Below are 15,098 nucleotides of genomic sequence, written 5' to 3'. Positions count from 1 at the left end.
CTGTGTTTGGGGTTCTTCCAGAGGGCTTAAAGTGGAGAAAGACAAACAAATTGTGATTGCATTCACTACACTGTTGGCACGCAGACTTATTCTGATAAACTGGAAGAACCCAAACTCTCCTCTTTTAAGTCAGTGGGAAACTGATGTGTTATATTATTTAAAATTGGAAAAATCAAATACTCAGTTAGAGGATCTGTGCAGACTTTTTCAAAACATGGCAGGATCTAATCAGTAATATTTTGAAATGATTTTATAAAGCACAGAGAATTTGTTGATTTAGGTATTTTTAAAAGCCTTAAATTTTACACCGCTTGGCTTGCTCTCTCTCTCAAGGGTGGGGATCGATCTGTTCTTAGCATAATTCTTTTTTGTAAAAACTTGATTGCTATGTATTGATTGTAATAAAATTAATAAAAAATTAAAAAAAAAAAAAAAAAAAAGGATTTTTATTTTAAGTATTATTCCTGGGTTATTTTCTACATGTGAAGAGTATAATTTTTGCCCTCCTGCCAGAGTGTTTATGTCAGGTTGGTGCACAATCATTTGACATTGTATATATTCTGATTATGCTGTTTTGTAAAGCTTTGATAGTTTTTAAAACCTTTTTACTCACATCTGATGTCTGGTAAAAGTGTCATAAGTTTACAACATAACGTTTAGCTTGCAGGGCAGAGTTTGCGATAAACAAAGGTGTTCAGAAAAGCATGTGGAGTGAGTGGGACAGACATTTTGTTTCACATTACATATTTAAATTGTTCTTAATGCATATTTTACATTTTATTGTTTTAAAGGTAATTTTCTTTTATTGTAAAAAAAAATTCCAAAAGTAAAATATTTTAATTTTGTCTGTTGTTCAGAGAGTGCACTCTATTTTGAAGGCTATATAGCAATACGTAATATGTGTGAATTAAGAGTATCGTATTATGTCTAAAATCTATAAAACATTGGGCTGTAGTTAACGGTTAATAGGTGACAAAAATGTACTTTTTAAATCCACGTGCTGGCCCTAATGATACTGCAGTATTATTTAATGTTACCCATGACTAATCACATCAGTCACATTATAGTCCTTGAGTGTACTTTAATTGTATTGTGTGATCAATGGAGTTTTACAGTATCTTGAAACAGAGAATTTTTCTTATGTTAAAAGCATTAAGCAGTCTTCCCCCAGGTAAAGGATGACATATTATGCTCCGTTTCCACTAGTATTAGGAACTTGAACTAGCATATTAGTGTTTCAAAATATGTTTCAGTTTTACCTTGAGTAATTTTCTGCATATTTATTATTCATATAGTTATATGCAAAATATTTACCAATTTTCTTTATTTTAGTGAAGTCTCTGCACAGAAGATAAATCTTCTATTGATGAAATCACTTGATATGCTGGAAGGATGCTGCTTTGACAACAATTTGGAATACAAGTATGTGATATGGTTTTGTTTTGTATAATGTGCATTTCAGGGAAATATCAGTATCCTTTGGCTCCACGATGAGGGACATGCAGGTGAATTTGTAACTTGTGCAGAGTGTGAGAAGTTGACATAGAGCATAAATCCACAAATCATATATAGATGCTTTAAGATACATGTTTTGGTACATGCTGCCGCTTGCACCAACACAAAACAAGCACGTTTATGTTAAATTATTTATCATTACTGATAATAAACAGTGACAATGTTAAAATGCATTTTTGCATACCTTACATAATTTGCTTACTTGTTTTCCCTGTTTTACATTTTCTGTCACTTCATTTTGTGTCAAGTTTCTAACAAATATACTCCCATACATGGTGTGGCAAACTCACCATTGTTTTTGGCAGCATATTTAATGAATGTACCGCCTTCACGTTTATACATTAATTGATGATGCTCAATAATAATAACCATCTCATGTAATAATGGTAAAGACATGGTGCTTTTAATTTAATATTTATCTGTCCACTGGGAAATGTTTTCATTTGATGGAAGGTGATACTACATTGAAGTGTTTAATTGGAATTATACTTGCACACCAAATCCAAAAATCCATCTGCCACTGACGTGAAAAATGGTGTGGAGTGTGACTTCTTAGCAGACAAAGATATGCTAGTTGCTTAGACTTTATGTGAGACCATTTGCTCCTTCAATTAGGACAGAAAAAATGGCAAGGCAGCAGGATACTTGCAAGAAATGCACCTTTTTGGAAAATGTGGACTTGCTGGCTACTTAGATTTTACTTGGGGTATACCAATGCAGAATTTTTAGTTTGGAATGTAAACACGCGTATTTGACATGAACACATTGTTTTGTTTGCTAAATATTCTCATTATACCCAAGAGGTGAAATTCCACTTTGATTTAGTAGGGTTGCTATGTAAATACCTGTCATGATGCAAGCATAATTTAAGGAAGAATGTGTACAGCAGGAATTAAAAAACCGACAATAAAGAAATGTGTGTGTAATAGTCTGGGCATTACTTACCTGAGAAAGGGTTGATATAGTCTCAACACCTAGTTCATTTGGTATGCACATAGAAGTGTTATTCATTCAGGGGAATCTGTATATATTCTTGCCCTTTGCCCAAAAAGTGTTTTTTAATTCACTGTAAAAGAACAATCAAGAACCAGCCAAAAGAAGAATTGACGTTTAAGGTCTTAAACTCCATTGCATGATAATAAAAAATAAGACCTTGATGCACATTTTTGTTTTGGAGCTGGTTTTAATGGCACCTGGGATAAAGATGTTACATAGATAGATGGAGACAGCATGGGACAGTGATCTTCCCCTTGGATGATGATGTTGGAGGAACTCTTTCTTTTGATCATAACACTCTGTAGTCCATTTCAGGGCCACAAGTAGTAACCAGTACCTGTAAACTATTTCTTTAAAAATCAGAATATATAGAGCATAAGACAGGATGATACAGTCAATGTAAAAAGTATGTGAACCCCTAGGAATTATCTATATTTATGTCTAATTCCCAAATAAAACATGGTCGTATCTTCATGTCAGCCACAATAATGAACAAACACTGTCTCCTATAACTAAAGATACACAGATTTTCAGAGACTTTTTGACCATATTGAATAAATCATTCAAACTGTGAAACTGAAGGTTGGAAAAAGTAAGTGAACCCTAAGCTAATGACTTTTTAAAAAGCTCATTGCAGTCAGAATTTAGCACACCTGGAGTCCATTTAATGAAATGAGTTCAGTGGTGTGGCCTAAAATTACTTTGATTGATAAAAAAACACTATAAAGTTTGAGTTTGAGCTTTTGGCAAGAAGTATGTCTCGCACAAAAGAGCTGTCTGAAGAGCTACGATCGAGAATTGTTAATCTACATAAGGCTAGAAGGGTTACAAAGTCATCTCAAAGATTTTAGATATTCATCAGTTTACTGTTAGGCAAGTTGTCTATAAATGGAGACAATTTGGTATTGTGGCTACTTTGCCTAGAAGTGGGCGCCCTGCCAAGATGACCCCAAGAGCACAATGCAAAGTCAGCAATGAGGTAAAGAAGAACCCTAGAGTGACAGCAAAAGACTTGAAGAAGTCTTTAGAACTGGCTAACATCTCTGTTCATGAGTCAACTATACGCATGATATTGAACGAGAAAGGAGTCCATGGCAGGACACCAAGAAGGAAGCCACTGCTATCAAAAAAGAACATTGCTTAACACTCCACAACGGTACTAGGAAAATGTTTTATGGAGTGAAACCAAAATTGAACTATTTAGGAGGAACAAGCAGAACTTCATTTGGCGTAAAAAGGGCACTGCATATCAACATCAAATCATCATCCCTATAGTAAAGTATGGTGGAGGGAACATCACGATTTGGGCCTGCTTTGCTGCATCAGGGTCTGGACAGCTTGCCATCATTGAGGGGAAAATGAATTCACAAGTTTATCAACAAATTCCCCAGGATAATGTGAGGGTGTCTGTCCATCAACTTGAGCTCAGAAGAGGCTGGGTGATGCAACAGGACTATGACCCCAAACATTGCAGCAAATATCCAGCACAGTGGCTTCAGAAGAACAAACTCCGCCTTTTGGTGTGGCCCACTCAGAGCCCAGATCTCAATCCTATTGAGATGCTGTGGAATGACTTGAAGAGAGCCATACACAGAAGACAACCAAAGAATATGGAAGAGTTAAGGCAGTTCTGCAGGGAAGAACGGGCTAAAATTCCCTCCGCACGATGTGCAGGGCTGATCTGCAGTTACAGGAAGCATCTGGTTGAGGTCATTGCTCCCAAAGGAGGGTCAACCAGTTATTAAATCCCAAGGTTCACTTACTTTTTCCACTACCACTGTGAATGTTGAATGCGTTTGTAAAATAAAGACATGAAAGAGTAGAATTTTTTGTGTGTCATTGGCTTAAGCCACGGGTGTGCAGATTCAGTCCTGGATGGCCGCAGTGGTTGCAGGTTTTTGTTCTCAGTGCTTGACTTTTTTTCTCTTCAATTTCTTTCCAAGTATTTAATTAAGCCCAATAGTGCATGATAAATACACACAGGTGGAAATGGAAACAAGCTAAATGGAGAAATGCTGGTTTCTTTTGTCATTTGCATCTTATTGCTAAAAGGAGCAATTAAAAACCAAGGCTACAGCCATTTAAGATTAAAATAAGCAATAAGGGTTCAAAATCTTAACGAGTGAGACAACTAAAGTGAAGCAGAATTGTCACTTGAGTGCTTCTTATTAAGCAGTTGGGTTTGAACAAAAACCTGTAGCCACTGCGGCCCTCCAGGACTGAATCTGACCACCCCTGGCTTAAGCTCATTGTGTATATCAGTACCTGTGACTTAGATGAAGATCAGATCACTTTTTATGACCAATTCATACAGTAAACCAGATAATTCCAAAGGGTTCACATACTTTTTACTTTGACTGTAGTTATAATCTTCAACCAATCATAAGGCAGTATGTGGTCTGCTGGCAGCTTTCCTTCTCTTAACAGTTGTAAATGGAGTGGCATGGTGCAACAATAAGCCCTGAAGTAAGACTGTAGTATGTAATGATTGCTGCAGCCTTTGTGGTTGACAATTGATTTCATAAAATGCACACCACATAACACAAACTTGAAAATTTCATGTCAAAATCATTTAGGACATTGTGTGTAACTGTTGTGAGGCAGCCGTACTATCACTGTGCCATCATGCTGCCCCCTTTCTTAATATATGTGGCCATATCAAGATGTGATATTCACTTAAACAATATATTTATATAAAAGGTTATGTAACTGGGGGAAAAAAACAACAAAAATTTGAATTTGAATAATTTATTTAATGAGAAATGAACAGATGTACCTTTTCTATCAGTGGAAAAATTAGGTACACCCTTGACTTAAATAGCTGTTATTGCCCCTTTGGCAGAACAACCCCAAGTACGGGTTTCCTGTAACTGTCTACCAGACTTAAATGTCAACCGGGAGAAAGTTTTTCCTGCTTCTCTATGCAGAATCTTTTTTAATATCTGTGACCCTGTAGTTATGGGTTGTATAGTGGATGGGTGGATTTTTGAAGTGTTATTGCATGCACAGCTTGCTTCAGATCACCCTCCAACTTCTTTTACAGCATTCACATATAGGCTTTGAACCCTCTATTTCTTTCTTTTCCGCCACTCCTTGGTGAATTTGCTATTATATTTATGGTCTTCATGTTTCAAGGTCCACTTTCAGGTGAGCTTCAATCTTTTGTCAGATGGTCTCACATTATTATCTGACACAATAAAGAATTCATTCATGGACTGGCCTGGACTATACAAGTTGGCAGTTGTTTGAAATCTTCTCCACTTGTAGATGACCTCATGGGCAGTGCTGTGGTTGTTTTCCAATTGTTTGGAGTTGTTTTGAAATCCCTTTCTAGATTCATTGTCATCTATAGACTTTTTTCTGAAGGCCCTCAGAAAGCTCGTTCAATCTAGGCATGATGATAACACACATTTCTATAACAAAGACCAAATCAATCTAAGTGTCTCAGGTTTAAATAAGAAGCATTCTTCAAAGATCCAATTTAATGATGTTCTAATCATTTGCACCCATTTCTTATTTTAGGTCTTTTATTCAGTGATAAGTGTAGGGGGTTGGTGTACTTACTTTTTCCACATGTGAAATTTGTATTTATGTTTATTTAAATTATTCAATTAACTACTAAATGTGGCATAATGTTCGTTTTATCTCCTTTGTCTATGAATACTATTTAAATGAAGATCAAATCTAGATTAGGCCCAAATATGTTAAATATAAAAACATTTCTTGTTGTATACAGTAAGTCCCCTACATACGAAAACGTCTAGCAAAGTTAGCCGGGACACTGAACTCCTATAGAAAACATGTACAGCTATTTATACATAAGAAAATGCTTTTAAAAGTTAATATTTGTACTTTGTTACAGATTTCTTGTGTATTTTAACAGTAAACAACAGAACGTTAATTTTTGTTTCCATTGTTTTCCATCAGCCGATATCGCTGTTTATACTATCAGGTAGCCTATGTATGCAGACCTAACCTACAGTACTTCTCATCTCCTATTGAAATTATAATTTTACTGTACAGTTAATATTTGCTTTTTTAATATAGATTTCTAGTGCATTTTAACAACAAACAAGTGAAAGTTATTTTTATTCCCATTGTTTTCCATCTGCTGATCTCAGTACAGTAAACTTGCTTACCACTAGTGAATGTGCCCACTTAATTGTTTTAAATCCACCTCCAGCCGCCACACACAAAGTTAGCAATCGGCATTATGACTTGACACCTACTGTCAATCACTTAATATTGATGCCCGGTTACTGATCGTGGTGAAGATTCATGGAAAGTTTTGAAGTGAGGTGGAAAAAAAAAATGACAAAATAAGTACTTCTAGCACTAACTCCTAAAATCCCTTGCTAGGTATGCAGTATTCCTGATTGGAATGCTCATATCTGAAGATCATGCTTAGGACAAGTTGACTAGAACAAGCTGTTCACGAGATCCAACCAAAGGTTCTTATTGCACCTATGCTCCACCATACTACAGGTTTTGTATGGCATGTTTATATGGTTTCTGTGAGTGAAGAAGAGCTTACCCTAAACAAGTTTTCAACTACGTTCCCATGTTCTTGTTGAACACACTTAGTTCTGGACATCTTGGGCTTGAAATAACTCCGTGTAAACCGAGATACAGCCAAAACTTGTAGAGGAAGCACGCATCTGACTGAGAATGTAAAAAGTAATAGTGCAGGTTTTGTGTTCTGCCTTGTGCCAGACACGCAAACTAACTTACACACTGCCACAAATTTTGAAGCTATACTAAAATTTTTAAATTTTTAACTTATTTAAATAATTTTTAATTTATTGATTATGCACGTTCACATCTTTGAAAGTTTTTAACTTGAAGGTTCTTATGTAGGGTAACTTACTGTACTTTTTTCAAACCATATGTAGTTTGATTTATCATTGAATTAGAAAAGGCTTATTTTTTAGGCTACCATTAAAAGCCTACAGTATATATAACTGTATTTTTAATTTATATTTAATTTACTGCAGTTTTTTATTGTTATTTTTTCTAAATAGTACATTTTCTGAAATATTATTTTGTCTGAATGGCATCAGTTGTCTTTTTCTTTCTTCTTTTCTAGTACTGGCTGCATTTTGGGAGTTGGTCTTGTACTTTCATTGATGAGCCACAGCAGTCAAACAGATTCTCGGGTGCATGTAGCAGTGACACTCGAAAAACTCATCATCAGTCTTAGAGAAAGTAATAACCAAAGCAGAATGCTTCAAGAGGTCAGTAAAAATTTACAATGATTAAAATCTAATTTTAACACCTATTTATTATAATATTTGTACTAACTGCAAACATCTTTTTTTTGAAGATAAGGTGGCCAAATAACTAATCAAATTATTTAATGTGTCTGTTTTCAAGCTGCAAAAGAAAAAGATGTTAACAGTTGCAAATATCCTGCTTTAGTAACTATTGAGAGAGGATGCAGCAAATAAACTTTAATAATATTTGAACTACATAGTCGTCCTGTAAGACTATCATACATATAATCACAGGTTTAAATTAAATAGTAATTTGTAAAACACTCATATTTCCTGAATGGCTAATGATGGTCATTTTGTTTAAAATGCACACCAGTTAGATCCTTACATGAACTTTACAGAACTACTACTGTATATTTGCTTTACTTCAAAAATTACTAAATGTTCCTGGGATAACAAGCTGCCTTTTGTGCCATTCTTAAATTATTAGGGACGCAAAATATGCAAGGAGAGCTGAGAAAATATTTTATTATTATTGTTCTCTATTGATAGTATACAAGTCACCATCACTATAAGGATCTGTACACTGGTTTAGACTAAACTACAGCCATTGATTTAAGACATTCAAGTAAGATAAACAGGTTTGCTTCTAAGTTTTCCTTCAAGGAAGCATCATCTATTGTATATAGAGTCATTGGTACTCACTCATAAGACACTGCAATATATAAGTGTTCTGTAACCAGCGTTTATTCCCACTGTTGTTCAGAAATATTTAGATCAATGTAACCAGCATATTATTTAAATTCCCAGTGCAGCTCTAGTGGAAATGTTTATTGTGAAGCAACCTAGTGTAAAGCTAGATTGGTTGGGGGTTCTGTTTAAAATCAGTAGAGGCTGGCTCTGAATGAGCAGAACCAAAAAGTGAAACAATTACAGGGTAACTGGCACTTATTTATATTTGCTGTCTTTTCCTTGTATTGAGAATAGCCTATTTTCTTAATTCAGCCAACTACTTTAACAGATCCTGAGAAATAACTAGTGTAGCATTGTTTTGCTTGGCCGTTTAATTGTACATCACACTTTATCCATAGATGGTGCAGTAGTAGCAAGGAAGGAGTTATCACTTGAAACTGATGTTTCTGGCATTGTGCAGCTTTAGGAAAGTTCAGAGTAGAGCTGCACAGTTACTTCTATATTAATTACAATTACAGCTGCCACGATATGTTAATCACAAAAAGTGGCAATTACTAAATTATATTTAGTATTCCCTGTCTGTCAGAGATTGTGCTTTCCCAGTTGCAGACTACTCTAAACAGAAAATAAGTGTTACAACCCATTATACTGTAGATGCATTCATTAAGTGCAAGTGTATTGTCAAAACAGAGTAATGCTGATATAAATCAAAAAGCATAACACATGACCTGTTGGAGCACAGCACTCAAGCATTTATACAGTTATGTAAAATTCAACCACATAGTCTACTGTTTGAATGAAGGCTAAGCAAGCAGTATTATGTCCCAGTAAAATTAGTTTAGTGATACAGATAACCATTTTATGCTATAAATCAGATCCATATCCAGCAGACAATCAAAAGCAAAATCAGGAAGTGGTAATTCATTTTGTTTTATTTATCAAAACGTAAAGCTTTGATTAGTTCTCTGTGCTTAATAAAGTTGTTAAGAAAGTCATACAATATCCAGGGCAATAGAAATATCATCCCCTCATGCAATTGTTTTTACAAAGTTGTGCTGCCATTACTTTATGCCGAATGAGGAGAAATTGAAGTATATCTGAAAACAGGGGTGCCTTGCGTGACCACATTTGACAGAAGTTGGAAGTAGTTGGAAACATGCTTGACCAGAACAGTTGTTACATTGATGAGGAACTTATGCTACAAAGCAACCAACTTGAAAAGAAATTACTCAAGAATCAAGAGATGCACTGCTTTAACCTTTGGGCACACTTATCAATTAAGTGAGTGTTTTATGGTATTTATCTATCCATCCATTTTCCAACCCGTTGAATCCGAACACAGGGTCACGGGGGTCTGCTGGAGCCAATCCCAACCAACACAGGGCGCAAGGCAGGAACCAATCCCGGGCAGGGCGCCAACCCACCGCAGGACACACACACCCACACCCACACACCAAGCACACATTAGAGACAATTTAGTATCGCCAATCCACCTAACCTGCATGTCTTTGGACTGTGGGAGAACATGCAAACTTCATGCAGGGAGGACCCGGGAAGCAAACCCGGGTCGCCTAACTGCAAGGCAGCAGCACTACAACTGTGCCACCGTGCCGCCCTTTATGGTATTTATGCTATAAATAAACACTGTGCTTTATCATGGTGGTCATTCTGTTGCAATATTGCCATGTATTATATCTAAGGGCCAATTCACACTTAAGAATTGTAAATTTCCAGTATTTGTTTAGCATTTTTCAAGGTTTTTATAAGCTTTTTGCAAGCAAAGATGTTTTCTGACATTTCTGGGCGTTTTTCAGGTGCCTTTCATATGTTTTTGAGCATTTCCAATGTTTTTAAGGACATGTTTTGCAGGGAAAATATGATTGACATCATTTCCCTTTTATAGGCTGTCAGGTTGTGAGGTGATTGTTGTGTTTTAAGTTTGCCTTCTATGAGTTTAGTGCTTTTAATCCTGGTGATCACAGTACTGAAGAACAGGTGTTTTCAGCATGATGATTGCATATATTGGGTTCACCTTGTTCAGCAACAAAAGAAGTTGAGAGGGCAATTCTGGACTCTCTATGAAACAGGAGTCATATTGAGAAATTCCAGGATTACACATGGGTATTCATCAGCAGGTAAGTAGCATCTGGGGGTAGTCAACTTTCGAGTGTTGCAATACAGTGGTTTGAGTGCTATGATGGAAAAATATTTGATTGAGGAGTGTGGCGGCTAAGAGTGAGGTTTAGTCTTCCATGAGTTTTGATTGCTCGGACAGTGCAATAGTCAGTCAATTCTTTTGTGGGGAGTTGAGGGGCTTCGTCATGTGGTGAGGCTGAAATTTGTAACATATGGAAGCTAGATAATGTCTGTGTTTGTAGTTTTTTTTTTCCACGACATATCCTATATTTATTAATCTTGGATGAAAGGGCTGTTTGCAGTAATTAAATCCTTTGCTTCTGTAAGGAAATGAGGAAAGATGTGTATTTTCAGGCTATTAAATTATTAGAGTGCATCATCTGAACATATATGGACATGGTAAGTTATACAAACTGACACGTCTTTGTGTGGCATTTGATTTTTTCGTACTCAACTTATTTGATTACATATGCACTTCATGGATGGAAAACATATGGAGCTGATCATACTGTCAAGGTATTGTAAAGCATGTATTCTTTCACTTCCTTTGTAAGTTCAGTCTGCACTCTTGCTTTGGTATGTGCAGCAGTGTCTCGTCAATGTCAGCGGTAGTCGCAGGTGTAGGTCCTCTTGAAGTTAATGAGGATAATCACCATGCATTTCCTGAATTTATTTTAATGGACATTGAAGTTTGATTATTAAGTAGAGGACTAATGCTACACTTTAGAGTGAGTATGCCACATTATTATCAGAATACAGTAGGCCTCTGTAGAGTAAAGTGAATATGTACATATCAACATTACTTAAATGCTGTTTAATTTGCCGAATCCCATACAAATAAAGTCTCAATACCCTATAATGACAACAGTAGTCATCATTCCACAACAGCTTGCAAACGCCAATTTAAACACTCAGTAATTTTACATCAATTTCATAACTATCATAACTTGCTAGCAGATAATTTTTTAAGCTTTTTTTTTTTTTTTAAAAAACTCTGCCTATCAATTAACCTAACACATTGAATTACAATATACTAATGCTCCACTGTTTTTTTGTATTGTAAAAATTGTCACTCATTATTTTGTTTTTTAAAAGACCAATTAATTCAACATTGTGCACTGTAGAGTGATCAAAAAAACAAACAAATGATAAGTATGTACCAGTAGCGCTGTATACAATACTGTATATCAATTTAATTAGTACTGTATTTCTTGTTGTTGTCCTGCTACCCACTTCATTGTGGCACATACATACTCTCTAAAGTTAACATAAGCCTTTTATCAACTGTGTAATAGTTGGATTTTTTTCTTAGATTTGTAAGCTTTAGTTTAAACATGTTCTCTTTATGGAATGTATACAAAAAGAAAACAAACTTTTTAAATAAAAGATGTTATTTGACCATGACCATGTCCATGTTCTTTTTTTATTGTGTATATTAACCATATTACTGTAAGTTGCTATTGAAATGTTTTTTTCTTCTTTTATATTTATTTTAGGTTTTAGCCTATTCAGTTGCATGTGTCACTGTGTCTGCATTTAATGCCAGCATCCTTGACGGTGAAAAAGCAGAAGAAGTAATGAATCAATTGAGAGCCATGACAGAACAAAATCAGCAGGTGAGAGTTTGAAAAGCAAAAAACAGAATGTGCATTACCTGTATTGCTTTACATAAAAGAGGAAAAGCAGGCATTGTAAATCTAATAAGTAGAACTAGTACATTACAGAATAATATTTCATACTTCATGGCTGCCTACACCTAACTACAAATAGATATTACTAAAACATATGCATATATGAACCTAGAACTCCCAAAGAATATTCTTGCCTTCACTAAATCATATTTATTAAAAAATATAAAAACATAAAATAAGTAGACTGTAAGATTAACAGTTTTTAGACAGAGAAAATACATTACCCAAATATTAGCCCAGTCTGTTTGAGGTTTAGAATTAAAGATTTCTTTCTCAATCATTGAACAGTAAGATCACTATAGTTATAAAATGTATTATGTTCATGACTCAAGACACATGAAGTAATAGAGATAGGTGGTCAGGATTTTTTTGAAATTGATGAAAAAAGAAATCTTTGCCCAAATATTTTTTCCTGATTGAAATTAAGGATTTTGGCTATATTATAAACTAAAAACTAGGTAAGCTTGCAGCTTAATAATTCCTCATTAAACTCAATAATTAGGCTCTAACCAGTCCAGATTTCTCAAATAGTTCTGAATGAAAAAAGAAATTGTTAGGAGTCTTTCATAGGGAGCATTGAAGAACAATTTAATGTGGTAACATAGTCATATTTATTATACTGTCAAAATTGTACCTTGCAATGTAAAATTTAGTGGTTGCCAAGGTAAAGGACACATTAAAGTATTTCATCTTTTAGTGCACAAGTAAAAATGATCTGTTAGGCATTTTCCTTTGAATTGAAGACTTTCTGATCATGATGTATATGCCAGGTTACCATTGTATCAAGTCTACTAATGATCACTCTACCCTAAACTGGAATATCCAGAGCCCAAATAGAGAGAGGTCTGTTACCAGGGCCTTCCAGGTGGTCCTTGACATTCTTAAACAAACCTGGTTTTTGATATGTTTTTGTCCAGAATACAGCTTTGAGTAAGTAGTCACATAATGCTAATATTAATCCAGGCACTAAATTATCAAGGCCAGGTGATTTATCCTTCTACCTTGAGGAAGACACATCATTTAATTTATTTAGTGAGAAAGGCATGACCATTATTCCAGTCTGATTATCAGTGATAAAAGGAAGGTTCAGATAATTTAAGAAGGAATTTGTCTTGTTTGTGCCTTTGAAAAATTCAAATAGATAATAATACTTTTTAAATCTTTTATTAATTTCTAAGGGATGAGTGTATTAAGTACCACATAAATTTTTAATACCATTTGGCTGGTACACATTTGGCCTACTTTAGTCTGAAAGCTAAAAGACTTTTACTCTCCCTGCAATAATTATCCAATGTTAATTATAACTCTTCCTTAGGTTTAGGTAAGACTTTGCTAAAGGAGAGGGTTTCTTGTTTGTTGAGGTCCAAGTCCATATGATTTGACTCTACATTGCACTTCTTTTTTTATATTAGATGAAAGAGAAATACATTAAACTCTGATGAAGTACTAACTCACAAATATTGATTTGTAAACAATATTCAAGTACCTTATTGACGTGCTGTAGAAACTATTCATTTTCCATCCATCCATCCTCTTCCGCTTAGCTGAGGTCGGGTTGCGGGGGCAGCAGCTTGAGCAGAGATGCCCAGACTTCCCTCTCCCCGACCACTTCTTCTAGCTCTTCTGGGGGAATCCTGAGGCGTTCCCAGGCCAGTCGGGAAACATGTCCTGGGTCTTCCCCGGGGCCTCCACCCGGTTGGATGTGCCCAGAACATCTTGCCAGGGAGGCGTCTAGGAGGCATCCTGATCAGATGCCCGAGCCACCTCATCTGACTCCTCTCGAGAGTAGAGTAGCGGCTCTAATCTGAGCCCCTCTCAGATGACTGAGCTTCTCACCTTATCTTTAAGGGAAAGCCCAGACACCCTGCGGAGGAAACTCATTTCAGCCACTTGTATTCGCAATCTCATTCTTTCAGTCACTACCCATAGCTCATGACCATAGGTGAGGGTAGGAAAGTAGATCGACTGGTAAATTGAGAGCTTTGCCTTACAGCTCAGCTCCTTTTTCACCACGACAGACCGATGCAGAGCCCACATCACTGCGGACGCCACACCGATCTGCCTGTCAATCTTACGCTCCATTCTTCCTTCACTCGTGAACAAGACCCCGAGATATTTGAACTCCTCCACATGGGGCAGGATCTTGCTCCCAACCCTGAGAGGGCACTCCACCCTTTTCCGACTGAGGACCATGGTCTCGGATTTGGAGGTGCTGTTTCCCATCCCAGCTGCTTCACACTCAGCTGAGAACCGATTCAGCGAGAGCGGAAGATCACGGCCTGATGAAGCAAACAGGACAACGTCATCTGCAAAAAGCAGTGACCCAATCCTGAGTCCACCAAACCGGACCTCTTCAACACCCTGGCTGCGCCTAGAAATTCTGTCCATAAAAGTTATGAACAGAATCGGTGACAAAGGGCAGCCCTGGCAGAGTCCAACTCTCACTGGAAACGGGCTCGACTTACTGCCGGCAATGCGGACCAAGCTCTGACACTGGTTGTACAGGGACCGAACAGCTGTTATCAGGGGGTCCAGTACCCCATACTCCCGGAGCACCGCCCACAGGATTCCCCGAGGGACACGGTCGAATGCCTTTTCCAAGTCCACAGAGCACATGTAGACTGGTTGGGCAAACTCCCATGCACCCTCCAGGATCCTACTAAGGGTGTAGAGCTGGTCCACTGTTCTGCGACCTGGACGAAAACCACACTGTTCCTCCTGAATCCGAGGTTCGACTATCCTACGGACCCTCCTCTCCAGAACCCCGAATAGACTTTTCCAGGGAGGCTGAGGAGTGTGATCCCTCTATAGTTGGAACACACCCTCCGGTCCCCCTTTTTAAAGAGGGGGACCA

At 36.7% G+C, this 15,098-nt stretch overlaps 1 protein-coding gene across 2 annotated transcripts in view; it reads left to right on the top strand.

Moving 5' to 3' along the window:
- The window catches only part of focad (focadhesin), a 363,839-nt gene that overhangs the window by 277,151 nt on the left and 71,590 nt on the right, over nt 1-15,098 (top strand). For both annotated transcript variants that reach the window (XM_039759173.1, XM_039759172.1), the window contains 3 exons: nt 1,333-1,422; nt 7,598-7,745; nt 12,050-12,169. In XM_039759173.1, the coding sequence (XP_039615107.1) occupies nt 1,333-1,422; nt 7,598-7,745; nt 12,050-12,169 (358 nt within the window). The remainder of the gene's footprint in view (nt 1-1,332; nt 1,423-7,597; nt 7,746-12,049; nt 12,170-15,098) is intronic.

Source organism: Polypterus senegalus, chromosome 7, assembly GCF_016835505.1.
Source record: "Polypterus senegalus isolate Bchr_013 chromosome 7, ASM1683550v1, whole genome shotgun sequence".
NCBI lineage: Eukaryota > Metazoa > Chordata > Cladistia > Polypteriformes > Polypteridae > Polypterus > Polypterus senegalus.
This window is presented reverse-complemented; position numbering and strand designations above follow the sequence as displayed.